The sequence below is a fragment of the Scyliorhinus torazame genome, chromosome 14 (genome assembly GCF_047496885.1).
Source record: "Scyliorhinus torazame isolate Kashiwa2021f chromosome 14, sScyTor2.1, whole genome shotgun sequence".
NCBI lineage: Eukaryota > Metazoa > Chordata > Chondrichthyes > Carcharhiniformes > Scyliorhinidae > Scyliorhinus > Scyliorhinus torazame.
The window spans coordinates 154,642,737-154,660,219 of record NC_092720.1 but is presented as its reverse complement, the minus strand read 5'-3'; the positions used below and the strand labels follow the sequence as shown (position 1 = coordinate 154,660,219).

The 17,483-nt window shown below is 54.0% G+C and overlaps 1 protein-coding gene across 1 annotated transcript in view; it reads left to right on the top strand.

Annotated features, from left to right (window-relative positions):
- Window positions 1-17,483, top strand: part of LOC140390092 (proteasome subunit beta type-8-like) — an 86,784-nt gene that overhangs the window by 27,852 nt on the left and 41,449 nt on the right. The window contains exon 2 of the mRNA XM_072474996.1: window positions 10,663-10,807. Coding sequence (XP_072331097.1) covers window positions 10,663-10,807 — 145 coding nt within the window. The remainder of the gene's footprint in view (window positions 1-10,662; window positions 10,808-17,483) is intronic.

The window sequence follows — 17,483 nt, the reverse complement described above, 5'->3', positions numbered from 1 at the left end:
AGAGCCTAAATGCTTTCCCCTCCGACCACGCGATTTCCTCGTGGGCGCCGGAGGCGTGACCATCACCCGACCCGAGGGTGTCCCAGACCTGTGCCGCGCGGCAGCCCGCCCAACCCGGGGGGCCGTCCTGCTATTTCTGCGGTCAGAACCAGCACCCCAGGCAGCGTTGCCCAGCTCGGCGACCTGCAGCGACTGCGGCAAGAAAGGACATTTTGCCAAAGTCTGCTTGGCCCGACCCAAAGTTCCAAAACCGCAGGACCAGGCTCACAGACTCAGAGGCCCGGAGACCCCGCAGCGTGGCTGCGTGCCTGCCTGTAACGCCCCCTTCTGACACGTCATCTGCCTCATGCTATCAGTGGGCCCGCCATCTTCAACTCCGCCCGACACGTGCGATTCATGGGGGCCGCCATCTTGGGACCACCTCGCTACCACGACCACGCCGGCTACCCGCAGCCCGGCGCTGTCACTCTCGACCAGTCACGGCCCAAGCACCTCAAGAACTCCATGATGACCGTCCGGGTCAATGGGCACGAAACGCCCTGTCTGTTTGACTCCGGGAGCACGGAGAGCTTCATTCATCCGGACACAGTAAGGCGCTGCTCCCTCCAGATTTCCCCCGCGTCCCAAACAATCTCCCTTGCTTCCAGATCACATTCAGTGCAGATCCAGGGGTACTGTGTTCCGAACCTCGCGATACAAGGTGCCGAGTACACTGTGGTATTATCAGGATTATAGTATTGCAGTACCCGAGAGGCTGAAGACCATTGGTTAAATCTAGGAGTTTACCATTGGCTGTTTGGTACATAGCTCCGCCCTGACAGGCGGGGTATAAGAACCGGTGCCATCCCAGCAGACCTCATTCTGTACCGAAGCTGCTGGGGAACAGTTCTAGTCGATTAAAGCCTTCAGTTATGTTACTACTTTGTCTTTGTTCGTAATTGATGGCGCATCAATTTAATCAACTAGATTTAAGCTGAAAGGATGGATCTCCCAATCAAACCGGAGTGTCTACAACTCAGCCCCCACGCGGAGTACTCGGCAGCGATATTTAAGCACTGGCTGGCGTGCTTTAAAGGCTACCTCGAGACGGCCGGAGGCACCCCCTCAGGAGAACAGAAACTGCATCTCCTGCACTCGAGAGTAAGCTCTGGAATCTTCACCCTCATCGAGGAGGCGGAGGACTATGATGCTGCGATTGAACTGTTAAAGGGACATTCTATACGTCCTGTAAACCAGGTCTACGCACGTCACCTGCTTGCAACTAGACGGCAAAGTCCCGGGGAATCGCTGGAGGACTTCTACCATGCGCTACTGGTGCTGGGCAGAAACTGTGGCTGCCCGCAAGTTTTGGGGAGCGAGCACACGGAACGTCTAATCCGGGATGTCTTCGTAGCAGGTATGAGCTCCTCAGAGATCCGCCAAAGACTCTTGGAAAAGGACACCCTGGGACTTAGAGAGGCACGGGCCCTGGCAGGGTCCATGGGTGTTGCCTCCAGAAACGCGCAGTCCTATGCGCCCGACCGCGCAGCGGCCCACTGGGCTGCGTGGCATCCCGCAGCGGCAGCCCCACAGACCTTCCCCCTGCCCCTGCAGGCCTGCGCCATAAGACGGCCCGCTAACTCCGTCGGGCCCCACTGTTTCTTCTGCGGGCAGGCGAAGCACCCCGCACGCTGCCCGGCCCACACATCCACCTGCAAAGGGTGCAGCAAGAAGGGCCACTTTGTGGGGGTCTGCCAGGCACGAGCCGTGGCCGCGGTCTCCAGCAACTCCGGACCATCGCGGCAACCCTCCCTTCGGGCCCCAGGCGGCCAGAACTCACCGCCACCCCCCTGTATCCTAGGGCCACGTGCGACCCACGGGCGCGGCCATCTTGCCCCCCGGACACTATGCTGGACGGATGGGCGCCGCCATTTTGTCCATCCCCGCCACCATTTTGTCCATCCCCGACCACCATGGGCGACACATGGGAGACGGAATCTTGGATTGGGCCCCAGGCCCTCAGCATGGCTGACTACACGCTTCCCGATCAAAACCCGCAACTGCTCCATCTGGCCTCGGTGACTCTGGACCAAAATCGACCTCGGACACTCGCAACAGCAACGACGACGGTCTTCATCAACGGCCACAAGACGTCCTGCCTGATCGACTCTGGGAGCACGGAAAGCTTGATACACCCCGACACGGTAAGGCGCTGTTCACTTGTTACCCACACTGTAAACCAAAGAATCTCCCTGGCCTCCGGGTCACACTCGGTGGAGATAAAGGGGATCTGCCCAGCAAACCTCACTGTCCAAGGCAGGAAATTCAACAAGTTCCGCCTTTATGTCCTGCCGTACCTCTGTGCAGCTACACACCTGGGGTTGGACTTCCAATGCCATTTGCAAAGCCTGACCTTTAAATTCGGCGGCCCTATACCCCCCTTACTGTCTGCGGCCTCGCGACCCTTAAGGTCGACCCGCCTTCCCTGTTTGCGAATCTCACCCCGGATTGCAAACCCGTCGCCACCAGGAGCAGACGGTACAGTGCCCAGGATCGGACCTTCATCAGGTCTGAGGTCCAAAGGCTACTGAGGGAAGGGGTCATTGAAGCTAGCAACAGTCCCTGGAGAGCTCAAGTAGTGGTGGTGAAGACCGCGGAGAAACATAGGATGGTCATTGACTACAGTCAGACTATCAACAGGTTTACGCAGCTGGACGCGTACCCTCTCCCCCGCATATCCGACCTGGTAAACAGGAACGCGCAATACAAGGTCTTCGCCACGGTGGATCTCAAGTCCGCCTACCATCAGCTACCCCTCCGTACTAGTGACCGCAAATACACTGCCTTCGAAGCAGATGGGCAGCTCTATCAATTTTTAAGGGTTCCCTTTGGTGTCACTAATGGGGTCTCGGGCTTCCAGCGAGAGATGGACCGAATGGTTGACCGGTACGGCTTACGCGCAACGTTCCCGTATCTCGATAATGTCACCATCTGCGGCCATGGCCAGCAGGACCACGACACCAACCTCCGAAAATTTTGCCAGACCGCAAAGATCCTTAACTTAACGTATAATAAGGATAAATGCGTATTTAGCACCGACCGCCTAGCCATCCTCGGCTACGTGGTGCGAAATGGAGTTATAGGCCCCGACCCTGAGCGCATGCGCCCCCTTTTGGAGTTCGCCCTCCCTCACTGCCCCAAGACCCTGAAGCGCTGCCTCGGGTTTTTCAGTTATTACGCCCAGTGGGTCCCTAACTACGCAGACAAAGCCCGACCCCTAATCCAGTCCACAACCTTCCCCCTGTCGACGGAGGCCCGCAAGGCCTTCAGCCGCATCAAAGCAGACATTGCAAAGGCCACAATGCGCGCCATCGACGAGTCCCTCCCCTTCCAGGTTGAGAGGGATGTGTCCGACGTGGCTCTGGCGGCCACCCTCAACCAAGCGGGCAGGCCCGTGGCTTTCTTCTCCCGTACCCTCCATGCTTCTGAAATTCGCCACTCCTCAGTCGAGAAAGAGGCGCAAGCCATAATAGAAGCCGTGCGACATTGGCGGCATTACCTGGCCGGCAGGAGATTCACTCTCCTCACGAACCAACGGTCGGTTGCCTTCATGTTCGATAATGCACAGCGGGGCAAGATTAAGAACGACAAGATCTTACGGTGGAGGATAGAACTCTCCACCTTCAACTACGAGATCTTGTACCGTCCTGGGAAGCTGAACGAGACTTTCGATGCCCTGTCCCGCGGCACATGTGCCACCGCAGAAGTGGACCGCCTCCGATCCCTCCACGAGGACCTCTGCCACCCGGGGGTCACTCGCTTTTTCCACTTCATTAAGACCCGCAACCTGCCCTACTCCATCGAGGAGGTCAGGACAGTCACCAGGGACTGCCAAATCTGCGCGGAGTGCAAACCGCACTTCTACCGGCCAGAGAGGGCGCACCTGATAAAGGCTTCCCGTCCCTTTGAATGCCTCAGCATGGACTTCAAAGGCCCCCTCCCTTCCACCGTCCGCAACACGTATTTCCTGAACGTGATTGACGAGTACTCCCGGTTCCCATTCGCCATCCCCTGCCCAGACATGACCGCAACCACCGTCATCAAGGCCCTCCAGGGTATCTTTACACTGTTCAGTTTCCCCGCCTCCATACACAGTGATAGGGGGTCCTCCTTTATGAGCGACGAACTGCGTCAATTCCTGCTCAGCAGGGGCATAGCCTCGAGCAGGATGACCAGTTACAACCCCAGGGGAAACGGGTAGGTGGAGAGGGAGAATGGAACGGTCTGGAAGACCGTCCTACTGGCCCTACGGTCCAGGAACCTCCCAGTCTCCCGCTGGCAAGAAGTCCTCCTGGAGGCCCTCCACGCCATCTGGTCTCTGCTCTGTACAACTACCAATCAGACACCTCATCAACGTCTCCTTGTCTTCCCCAGAAAGTCCTCCTCCGGGACCTCGCTCCCAAACTGGCTAGCGACACCCGGACCCATCCTGCTGCGGAAACATGTGACGGCGCACAAGTCAGACCCGTTGGTCGAGAGGGTCCGCCTGCTGCACGCTAACCCCCAGTATGCCTACGTGGCGTTCCCTGACGGCCGGCAAGATACAGTCTCCCTTCGGGACCTGGCGCCCGCCGGAACCCCACGTGCACCCGAACCATTACCCCCACACCCCCCCCTCCGCAGCACTACACAGGAGGGTCAGTCCTCCCGCCGCTCCTGCCTAGGCCTCCCACCCTCCGACGCCCCTTACAGGCGCCCCCTCTCGTGACAACCGTTTGCCCCACCAGCGCCGCCTAGGGGTGACGAAGCTGCCATGGAGGCCGAAGCCACGCTCCCGGAGTCACAGACGCCCGGACCCCCACCAGAATCACCATCAAGGCAGACATTACCAAGGCCGCAATGCACATGAGTGGATGAGTCCATCCCCTTCCAGGTGGAGAGCGATGTGTCAGACGTCGCCCTGGCCGCTACCCTTAACCAGGCAGGCAGGCTTGTGGCCTTTTCCCGAAACCTCAACGCCTCCGAGATTCGACACTCTGTCGAAAAGGAAGCTCAAGCCATTGTGGAAACTGTGGCATTGGAGGCACTACCTGGCCGGTAGGAGGTTCACTCTCATCACCGACCAACGGTCGGTAGCCTTTATGTTCAACAACACACAGCGGGGCAAGATCAAAAATGTTAAGATCTTGAGGTGGAGAATCGAACTCTCCACCTGCACGTACGATATCGTGTATCGTCCTGGGAAGCTCAACAAGCCCCCAGATGCCCTGTCCCGCGGCACATGCGCCAGCGCGCAAGGTGACCGACTTTGGGCCATCCACAATGACCTCTGTCACCTCGGGGTCACCCGGCTTCTCCACTTCATCAAGGCCCGCAACCTGCCCTACTCCACCGAGGAGGTCAGAGCCATGACCAGGGACTGCCAAGCCTGCGCGGAGTGTAAACCGCACTTCTATCGGCCAGACAAGGTCCACCTGGTGAAGGCCTCCCGCCCCTTTGAGCGCCTCAGCGTCGATTTCAAAGGGCACCTCCCCTCCACTGACCGCAACGTGTACTTTCTCAACGCCGTTGACGAGTACTCCCATTTCCCCTTTGCCATCCCATGTCCCGACATGACCGCAGCCACTCTCATTGAGGCCCAGCACAGCATCGTCACCCAGTTTGGTTTCCCACTTACGTCCTGTAGCACAATCAATGACTCACGAGACGAGATGAGATGGAGTCAATCGATGGCTTTATTACGCAGACTTGTTCCCCAGCAGCACAGTTACAGAATGCGGCTGCTGGGAGAACCCGGGCTCTTATACTCCGCCTTACTGGGTGGAGCCAGTAGGCGGCTGATCCAATCAGCACCCGGCATCTATCCACCAATAGCCTCTCGGCATCACAGGGTATACCGTAATACCCCTAATGCATACCACCACATTCACCCCTTGTTAAAAAAGAACCCGGCGGAGGTAGTGGGCCGTATGGTGGTAGGGGTTTACAGAGTCGGTACCTGGGATGCCACTAACACAGCGGCTTTGCTCCGATATCAAACTACCAGTACTATTTACAATGCCGCTTTTACTGGGCAACTGAATTATGTACAGAGGCATTTCTTGCTTTGTTATAATGATTCGATGAGTCAAATGGGTGCCCTGGTCATCCTCGCTGATCGTCTCAGCCCCGGCGGTGATGCAGGCGCTGGCTCGGGCATCGTTGTCTCTGGGAGCGTAGCGATGTCTCTTCCTGCTTCACTACCCCTAGGCGGGGCCGAGGGAAGGACCGATTCACCCGGGAAGGGGGTGGCTGTGGGGCGCGCTGGTGGGTGGGAGGGGGTGATTGCTGTTGGGGGGGGTGTGGAGCTCCGGCGGGCGCCAGATCCCGCAGGGAGACCATGTCCTGTCGGCCGTCGGGGTATGCCACGTAGGCGTATTGAGGGTTCGCGTGGAGGAGATGAACCCTCTCGACCAACGGGTCCGATTTGTGCGTCCGCACATGTTTTCGGAGCAGGATTGGTCCCGGGGCTGCCAGCCAGGTCGGGAGTGACGTTCTGGAGGAGGACTTCCTAGGGAAGACAAGGAGGCGTTCGTGAGGTGTTTGATTTGTCGTGGTACAAAGCAGCGACCGGATGGAGTGGAGCGCGTCGGGGAGGACTTCCTGCCAGCGGGAAACTGGGAGACATCTGGACCGTAGGGCCAGCAGAATGGTCTTTCAGACCGTTCCGTTCTCCCTCTCTACCTGACCGTTCCCCCGGGGGTTGTAGCTGGTCGTCCTGCTCGAGGCGATGCCCTTGCTGAGCAGGAATTGATGCAGTTCATCGCTCATGAACATAGAACATAGAAAATACAGCACAGAACAGGCCCTTTGGCCCACGATGTTGTGCCGAACCTTTGTCCTAGATTAATCATAGATTATCATTGAATTTACAGTGCAGAAGGAGGCCATTCGGCCCTTTGAGTCTACACTGGCTCTTGGAAAGAACACCCTACCCAAACTCAACACCTCCACCCAACACCAAGGGCAATTTGGACATTAAGGGCAATTTATCATTGGCCAATTCACCTAACCCGCACATCTTTGGATTGTGGGAGGAAACCGGAGCACCCGGAGGAAACCCACGCAGACACGGGGAGGACGTGCAGACTCCGCACAGACAGTGACCCAAGCCGGAATCGAACCTGGGACCCTGGAGCTGTGAAGCAATTGTGCTATCCACAATGCTACCGTGCTGCCCTTAAGAACAAATAAATCTACACTATATCATTTTACCGTAATCCATGTACCTATCCAATAGCTGCTTGAAGGTCCCTAATGTTTCTGACTCAACTACTTCCACAGGCAGTGCATTCCATGCCCCCACTACTCGAAGTGGTCCTACTAGGCGTCGTGGTCCTACTAGGAGGACCCCCTATCGCTATGTATGTAGGCGGGGAAACCGAACAGTGTAAAGATGGTGCAGAGGGCTTTAATGACCGTGGCCGCGGTCATGTCAGGGTAGGGGATGGTGAATGGGAACCGGGAGTACTCGTCAACCACATTCAAGAAGTACGTGTTACGGACGGTGGAGGGGAGGGGACCTTTGAAGTCCAGACTGAGGCGCTCAAAGGGACGGGAAGCCTTTATCAGGTGCGCTTTATCTGGCCTGTAGAAGTGCGGCTTGCACTCTGTGCAGATTTGGCAGTTCCTGGTGGCTGTTCTGACCTCCTCGATGGAATAAGGCAGGTTGCAGGTCTTCACGAAGTGATAGAACCGAGTGACCCCCGGGTGGCAGAGGTCCTTGTGGAGGATTCGGAGAAGGTCCACTTGTGCGTTGGCCCAAGTGCCGCGGGATAGGGCATCGGAAGGCTCGTTCAGCTTTCCGGGACGATACAAGGTCTCATAGTTATAGGTGGAGAGTTCGATCCTCCACCGCAAGATCTTGTCGTTCTTGATCTTGCCCCGCTGTGCATTATCGGACATGAAGGCAACCGACCGTTGGTCAGTGAGGAGAGTGAATCTCCTACTGGCCAGGTAATGCCTCCAATGCCGCACAGCTTCTACTATGGCCTGGGCCTCCTTTTCCACTGAGGAATGGCGGATTTCTGAAGCGTGGAGGGTGCGTGAAAAAAAGGCCACGGGTCTGCCCGCTTGGTTGAGGGTGGCCATCAGAGCTACGTCGGATGCGTCGCTCTCGACTTGAAAGGGGAGGGATTTGTCGATCGCGTGCATCGTGGCCTTTGCGATATCCGCTTTGATGCGGCTGAAGGCCTGGCGGGCCTCTGTCGACAGGGGAAAGACAGTGGACTGAATTAGCGGACGGGCCTTGTCCGCGTCCTGGGGGACCCATTGGGCGTAATAAGAGAAAAAGCCCAGGCAGCTTTTCAGGGCCTTGGAACAGTGAAGGAGGGGGAACTCCATGAGGGGGCGCATGCGTTCAGGGTCGGGGCCCATAACTCCATTTCGCACTACGTAGCCGAGAATGGCTAGACGGTCGGTGCTAAACACGCATTTTTCCCTGTTGTATGTGAGATTCAGGGCGTTTGCGGTCTGGAGGAATTTGCGGAGGTTGGTGTCGTGGTCCTGCTGGTCGTGGCCGCAGATGGTGACGTTATCGAGGTACAGAAATGTGGCCCGCAAACCGTACTGGTCAACCATTCGGTCCATCTCGCGTTGGAAGACCGAGACCCCGTTAGTGACGCCGAATGGAACCCTTAAAAAGTGATGGAGCCCCCCATCTGCTTCAAAGGCAGTGTATTTGTGACCGCTCGGGCGGATGGGGAGCTGGTGATAGGCGGACTTAAGGTACATCGTGGAAAAGACCTTGTACTGTGCAATCCGATTGACCATGTCGGATATGCGGGGGAGAGGGTACGCATCCAGCTGCATGTACCTATTGATGGTTTAACTATAGTCTATGACCATCCTCTGCTTCGCCCAGGTCTTTGCAACTACCACCTGAGCTCTCCAGGGACCATTGCTGGCCTTCCCTCAACAGCCGCTGGACTTCTGGCCGGATAAAGGTTCGGTCCTGGGCGCTGTACCGTCTGCTCCTAGTGGCGACGGGTTTGCAATCCGGGGTGAGGTTCGCAAACAGGGCAGGCGGGTCGACCTTGAGGGTCGCGAGGCCACAGATAGTGAGTGGGGATATAGGGCCGCCGAATTGAAACGTTAAACTCTGGAGGTTGCACTGAAAATCCAACCCCAGGAGTGTGGCAGCGCAGAGGTGGGGGAGGACGTAAAGCCGGCAGTTCTTGAACTCCCTCCCCTGCACCGTGAGGTTCGCGATGCAGAACCCTTTGAACTCTACAGAATGGGATCCTGCTGCCGGGAAAATCTTTTGATCACTCGGGTGGATTGGAAGGGAACATCGTCTTACCGTATCGGGGTGTATAACACTCCCCGTGCTCCCAGAGTCGATCAGGCAGGGCGTCTCGTACCCGTTTATGAGTACCGTCATTGTTGCCGTTTGGAGCATTCAGGGCCGCGACTGGTCCAGGGTCACCGAAGCCAGTCGCTGTTGCTGCATCGGGGCGTTTTCCTCAGGCCCCGTGGAGTCGTCCATTCCGGGGTCCTTAGCCGTCAGCCAAGATCGCGCCACCCATTGATCGCACGTGGCTGGGGAGCACAAAATGACGGCGCTCATCCCTCCCGCATGGAGTCCGGGACCCAAGATGCCCGTTGGCCGCACATGGATCGTTGGGGGGGGGTGGGTTGAGTTTGGGGTCCTGGTTCTCCCCCGGAGATTGCGGCGACCCCCCGGGCCTGGCACACCGCTGCAAAGTGCCCCTTTTTGCCGCACCCTTTGCAGAGGGCTGAGCGGGCTGGGCAGCGCAGTGTTTCGTTTTGTTTTGTTTTGTGTTTCGTTTGACCGCAAAAGTAGCAGCGGGGCCCCCCCCAGGTCGTCTGGCGCTCTGGCAGCACAGGTGGGGGGTGCCGGGTGGTCGGTCGCGGCGGGGGTCCACCGTGCCCAAGGGGCTGCCGCGCGGTCGGGGGCGTAGGCGCGGGCGTTCTGTGATGCCACACCGAGCGAGGCAGCGAGGGCCCGTGCCTCCTTGAGGCCTAGTGAGTCTCTTTCCAGCAATCGCTGGCGAATTTGCTCCTATGTCTTATAGTCTTATGGAATGTATGTATGTGTGTGGGAGAGAGAGAGAGACAGGCTGTGAGTGTGTGAGAAAGAAGCAGAACAGTATGCGAGAGAGAGCGAAAAATGAGTTTATCACAAAAACAAGCATTTTTTTTATTGTGTCTGGTTCACAGCTTGGAAGCAAATTTCCAATACCTAAAAATGACTACACTGAATTGTTTGCCAGTCTGTTTCTCACTAAATCAAGAAAACATTATATTCATAAGTTTTCAAAAGGTGGCAATGTGTTCTTGAAAGAAATGTGCACAGCCCCCTCGAAGGCTTGCCAACTGGCACAATGAACAAAAACACATCAAGGTGTGGATTTGCTGTGAGGCGGGGGGGGGGGGGGGGGGGGAGGGGGGGCGGGGAATGGCCAGTTACATGGATGTGGCCAGATTTTGGTTCATGTTTTTAAACTAGCTCAAAAGATTGCAGGGTCTCAGTTTGAGTTGGATGTAACTTGCAGTTGAAGTTCTGCAATCTTTGATCAACTTGGGATGAATTGTTCTGATAGAGATTCAGCTCTTGTCTTTATCCATTTAAATTTTCTCTTCATAACACTAAATATTTCTTACATGTGAATCTTTTCACAGCCAGTGAAATTTCTTAAACCGTACACTGATGGTGATGACGAAGTCCAGATCAAACTCCATCATGGGACAACCACTCTGGCCTTTAAGTTTCAACATGGGGTGATGGTCGCTGTGGATTCCAGAGCATCTGCAGGCTCCTACATCAGTAAGTAGTTAGATCTTCCATGGCTCCATTCCCCCACGAGTCCAAGCATTATGTCATTAATCCCCACTCCAGGATACGATTAGCAAGATCAATAATCGATTTTCCTCATGGCTCATGGGTTAATTTTCTTACATATTTTCTAAGGACCAGAATCTCCCATAGAAGATGACAGAAGTCACTATAGCCTATTTCACAAACTGGGGATAAGAGAGTTCTGACTATTCTGCCTGCCTTCAGACATGTAGAGATAGTAAACATCAAACAACTATTTCCGAGCACGACCATTCCTTTTGGGCAGTAATCCGAGATGCCAGAGATGCCTTTCATTTCAATCCTGTGCATCTTGGTTCACCAGAGGAGGAACATTATGGGGTGAATGTCCAGCCATTTTGACAAACTGGACATATCAGTGAACTGACCGGCTGCTCGTACCAACAAAGGAGTAGGCGATTCGGCCCCCCGAGGCTCCTCTGCCATTCAATAAGATCATGGTTGATCTGATTGTAACCTCAACCCCACATTCCTAACCCCCCCCCCCCTCAATAACTTTCACCCCCGTATCAATCAGGAATCTATTTCACACTGCCTTAAAAATATTCAGAGATTTTGCTTCTACTGCCTTTTGGGGAGAGAGTTCCAGAGACTCACATCTCTGAGAGAAAGAAAAATTCTCCTCATCTATGATCTCTGTCTTAAATTATCGACCCCTTATTTTTAAACAGTGACCCCCTAGTTCTAGATTCTCCCCAAGAGGAAACAACTTCTCCACAGCCACCCTGTCAAGACCCCTCAGGATGTTAAAGGTTTGGATCAAATCAAAGTGGATACAAACTAAACATGTCCATCACATCTTCTTAAGATAACCCACCTGTTCCTGATATTAGTCTTGAAACCTTCTCTGAACTGTTTCTGCCACATTTACATCTTTCCTTAACTAAGGAAACCAAAACTGTACACAATACTCCAGATGTGGTCTCATCAATGCCCTGTACAATTGAAGTATAACCTCCCTACTTTTATGTTCAATTTCCCTCACAATAAATAATAATATCTATTAACTGTCCTAATTACTTGCTGTATCTGCATACCAGCCTTTTGTGATTTATGCACTGGGACACCCAGATCCCTCTGCATCAATTGGGAGGTGGTGGTATTGTGGTATTGTCACTGGACAAATAATCCAGAAGCCCAGGGCTCTGGGGATCTAGGCTTGAATCCCACCATGGCAGATGGTGAAATTTGAATGTTGTTTATGAAAGGGAACCTGCTGTCCTTATTATGCGACCCCAGATCTGTAGTAATATGGTCAATGCTGAACTACCCTCCAAAATGGTCTTGCAAGCCACTCAGTTCAGGTGCAATTAAGGGTGGGTAATAAATGATGGCTAGTGAGGCCCACATCCCATGAATGAATATAGATAAGACATCTCAAAGCTCTGCAAACTCTCACCATTTAGAAAATAAGTTTTTTTATCCTTCCTGCCAAAATGGACCATTTCACATTTGCCCACATCACACTCAATTTGCCAGATCTTTTCCCACTCACTTAACCTATTTTTGTTCCCTTTGTAACCTCGGGTCACATGGTGGCACAGTGGTTAGCACTGCTGCATCACAACGCCAGGGACCCGGGTTCAATTCTGGCCTTAGGTGACTGTGTGGAGTTTGCACCTTTGCTATGTGTGGCACAATAGGTACCACTGTTGCTTCACAGCTCCAGGGTTCCAGGTTCGATTCCTGGCTTGGGTCACTGCATGTTTGGGTTTCCTCCGGGTGCTCCGGTTTCCTCCCACAAGTCCCGAAAGACATGCCGTTAGGTGAATTGGACATTCTGAATTCTCCCTCTGTGTACCCGCCAGAGTGTGGCGACTAGGGGATTTTCACAGTAACTTCATTGCAATGTTAATGTAAGCCTATTTGTGACAAAACTAAAGATTATTATTATTATGTGTCTGCATGGGTTTCCTCCGAGTGCTCTGGTTTCCTCCCACAGTCCAAAGATGTGCAGGTTAGGTGGATTGGCCAGGATAAATTGCCCCTTAGTATCCAACAGTTACGTTGTGGGTTACAGGGATGGGGCAGCGGAGTGGGCTGAGGCTAGGGTGCTCTTTCAGAGAGTCGGTGCAAAACCAATAGGCCGAATGGTCTCCTGCACTCTAGGGATTCTATGATTCTATTCTTCGATGATTCCTTATGTCCTCTTCATTATTTACTTTCCTACCTATCTTTGTGTTGTCAGTAAATTGAGCAACCACGGGTGAGATTCTCCGACCCCCCGCCGGGTCGGGGAATCGCCGGGGGCTGGCGTGAATCCCGCCCCTGCCGGTTGCCGAATTCTCCACCACCGGATATTCGGCGGGGCGGGAATCGCGCCGCGCCGGTTGGCGGGCCACCCCCCGCGATTCTCCGGCCCGGATGGGCCGAAGTCCCGCCGCTAAAATGCCTGTCCCGCTGGCGTAAATTAAACCACCTACCTTACCGGCGGGACAAGGCGACGCGGGCGGGCTCCGGGTTCCTGGGGGGGGGGCTGCGGGGTGATCTGGCCCCGGGGGGGTGCCCCCACGGTGGCCTGGCCCGCGATCGGGGCCCACCGATCCACGGGCGGGCCCTGTGCCGTGGGGGCACTCTTTTCCTTCCGCCTTCGCCACGGCCTCCACCATGGCGGAGGCGGAAGAGACTCTCTCCACTGCGCATGCGCGGGAATGCTGTCAGCGGCCGCTGACGCTCCCGCACATGCGCCGCCCGGAGATGTCATTTCCGCGCCAGCTGGCGGGGCACCAAAGGCCTTTTCCGCCAGCTGGCGGGAAGGAAATTCGTCAGGCCCCGGCCTAGCCCCTCAAGGTTGGGGCTAGGCCCCCAAAGATGCGGAGCAATCCGGACCTTTGGGGCGGCGCGTTGCCCGACTGATTTGCGCCGTTTTGGGCACCAGTCGGCGGATATCGCGCCGTTTCCGGAGAATTTCGCCCCACATCTTCAGTCCCTTCATCTAAATCATTTATATAAATTGTAGACTTGAGACTCATTGCTGCTAATAGAAACTAGGGTTTGCAAAGTGTCTCGGTTATTGCTTGCTTTTTTAATGGGAGCTAAATGATAAAATGTAAATCATGTATTTTAGTTCTTTTTAATAAGGAACAATATTGAATAAAGTGAAAGGAAGCCTTCACTGTAAATTAAAAGGCACACCAACTAATATTGACAATCCATGCCTTAGAATGATAAAAGGCTATTTTTCAGACCATATGGACCTCTCGGTGGTGCCTGCCTTGGTGGGTCAGAACACCCGCTAGAGGGCGGTGTGAAACTAAGTTGCATCCCGTTATGACCCTTCCCCCTGATGTGTTGGGTGTTCTGGATCACATACAGGTGAGCTCTGTGCTCCTAGCTAGCTGCCACTCAAATGAGCGGGAACTCTGATGTCCCCTGTCTTTATAGTGCGTGTGCTCTCACTGGTGATTGGCTGCGGTGTTGTGCATGTTGATTGGTCCCACTGTGTGTCCATCAGTGTGTGTTTGCACCATGATATACTGGTGTATATTATGACATCCCCCCTTTTATATAAAGAAAATGTGCCTGCGTGACAATAAATAATGTGTGGTGAATGTTCCTGAAACCACTTGAACGATTAAACGGAAGAACAGAACAGACCAGATAGTCCATTTGTGCAAAGTTCACAAATTAAGTCTCTGAGGTGGGCGCGAATTCTGGTTGACCGTCAGGGTGGCACACCACTTATCGTCTGGATCGATGCTGTATACCGACAGCGGCTGGTGTCTTTGCTTCGGGGACAGCCTGTTTTTCGTTACGACACCGACTCAAAAATGCGCCTTCGGGTCCTCGGTGTCACTGCTGTGTGGGAGGTCGGAATCGGACTCCGTGACCGTGGGTTGAATTGCCCGAACATTTCTGCGAGGCTGGCTGAAGCGATATGAATTGGAAGGCTGAGCTGCACGACAGCAGGCAGCATAGTGGCCAAGTCTTCCACATCGTAGGCATTGTCAAGATTTTGCGGGGCATTGCCGCTTTAAATGGGCGGAGCCACAGTTGCCGCACGTCGTGACGTCAGCACGTTCGCTGCGCCACCGCGCATGCGCGGTGCGGTCCTGCGTGCTGCGCGCCTGCGCATTACGTTCTTTCACGTCGCCGTTCCCTGGTTTGGTGCATACAAGCGTGGGAGTCCGCGAAAAGGCCGCCCTCATCCAGGCTGAGGCCCTGGAGGTGTTCAATCACTTGGACCCGTTCCGCCTCGTGTGGACATTGCCGCGCCGTTACAGCCGCTTGTATATGGGAGTACCGACTGGTGGCATTTTCATGTAGGACACAGGTCTCAATGGCGGTCGCTAGGGTGAGTTGCTTTACTTTGAGGAGCTGCTGACGTAGGGGGTCTGACTGAACACCGAAAACGATCTGGTCGCGTATCATGGAGTCGGAGGTGGGCCCGTAGCTGCAAGATTGCGCAAGGATGCGGAGGTGCGTGAAAAAGGATTGGAAAGGTTCGTTCTTACCCTGCAAACGCTGCTGGAACACGTAGCGTTCAAAACTTTCATTCACCTCTACGCTGCAGTGAGTGTCAAATTTGAGGAGAACCGTCTTGAACTTCGTCTTGTCTTCGTCACCTGTAAAGGTGAGAGAGTTGAAAATGTGGATGGCATGGTCCCCGGCCGTGGAGAGGAGAAGAGCAATCTTTCTGGTGTCCGAGGCGCCCTCCCTGTCTGTGGCTTCGAGGTAGAGCTGGAAAATCTTCCAGTTGGCCCCGAGGTTGCCGGCGATGCGGAGCGGCGGCGGCGGGCTGATGTCCATGTTGCAGAATGATGGAATGCTGGCAGAAGGCAGATCACTTGCAGGTAGGTCTAAGGAGTGCTAGTATGCAACCACTCCTGGTATCATGATGTGTTGGGTGTTCTGGATCATATACAGGTCACCAACACTTGAAGTAGTGCAACACAATTTTATTTAAAAGGTTAACTATTTAAACATACTTGAACTGTGGGTAAATACGATACCAACTTTAACGAAAAACCTTTGCCTTGTCCTAACCAGTTGATGCACTCAGCACATGGTGAATGTCTGTGTTGCAGGCTGTGAGCTCTGTGCTCCTAGCTAGCTGCTACTCAAATGAGCGGGAACTCTGATGTTCCCTGTCTTTATAGTGCGTGTGCTCTCACTGGTGATTGGCTGCGGTGTTGTGTATGTTGATTGGTCCCACTGTGTGTCCATCAGTGTGTGTCTGCACCATGATATACTGGTGTATATTATGACACCCCCCACACCAGATTCTCCACAACCCTGGTGTGAAACATATTCATACAGCTGTTGGAACTCACCTAACAAAGAACAAAGAACAAAGAAATGTACAGCACAGGAACAGGCCCTTCGGCCCTCCAAGCCCGTGCCGACCATACTGCCCGACTAAACTACAATCTTCTACACTTCCTGGGTCCGTATCCTTCTATTCCCATCCTATTCATATATTTGTCAAGATGCCCCTTAAATGTCCCTATCGTCCCTGCCTCCACTACCTCCTCCGGTAGTGAGTTCCAGGCACCCACTACCCTCTGCGTAAAAAACTTGCCTCGTACATCTACTCTAAACTTTGCCCCTCTCACCTTAAACCTATGCCCCCTAGTAATTAACCCCTCTACCCTGGGGAAAAGCCTCTGACTATCCACTCTGTCTATGCCCCTCATAATTTTGTATACCTCTATCAGGTCGCCCCTCAACCTCCTTCGTTCCAGTGAGAACAAACCGAGTTTATTCAATCGCTCCTCATAGCTTATGCCCTCCATACCAGGCAACATTCTGGTAAATCTCTTCTGCACCCTCTCTAAAGCCTCCACATCCTTCTGGTAGTGTGGCGACCAGAATTGAACACTATACTCCAAGTGTGGCCTAACTAAGGTTCTATACAGCTGCAACATGACTTGCCAATTCTTATACTCAATGCCCCGGCCAATGAAGGCAAGCATGCCGTATGCCTTCTTGACTACCTTCTCCACCTGTGTAGCCCCTTTCAGTGATCTGTGGACCTGTACTCCTAGATCTCTTTGACTTTCAATACTCTTGAGGGTTCTACCATTCACTGTATATTCCCTACCTGCATTAGCCCTTCCAAAATGCATTACCTCACATTTGTCCAGGTTAAACTCCATCTGCCATCTCTCCGCCCAAGTCTCCAGACAATCTAAATCCTGCTGTATCCTCAGACAGTCCTCATCGCTATCCGCAATTCCACCAACCTTTGTGTCGTCTGCAAACTTACTAATCAGACCAGTTACATTTTCCTCCAAATCATTTATATATACTACAAAGAGCAAAGGTCCCAGCACTGATCCCTGTGGAACACCACTGGTCACAGCCCTCCAATTGGAAAAGCATCCCTCCATTGCTACCCTCTGCCTTCTATGGCCTAGCCAGTTCTGTATCCACCTTGCCAGTTCACCCCTGATCCCGTGTGACTTCAATGTCTGGGATTGCCTCTGGAGTTCTGAAGGAGGCCGCCCGCAAGCCCGGACCATCACCTGGGTTGGAGAAGCATCTACAGGTGGATCTTGCAGACTCGGTGTCCTGGAAGGAGTTCATCTGCCAAGCTCAGAGTGTTCCCGGAGATCCATCTTCATTTCCAGAAGGCCGACCTTTTTTCTGCAACAGTAGGTCAGTAGTGTTGGATGTCTTTTCA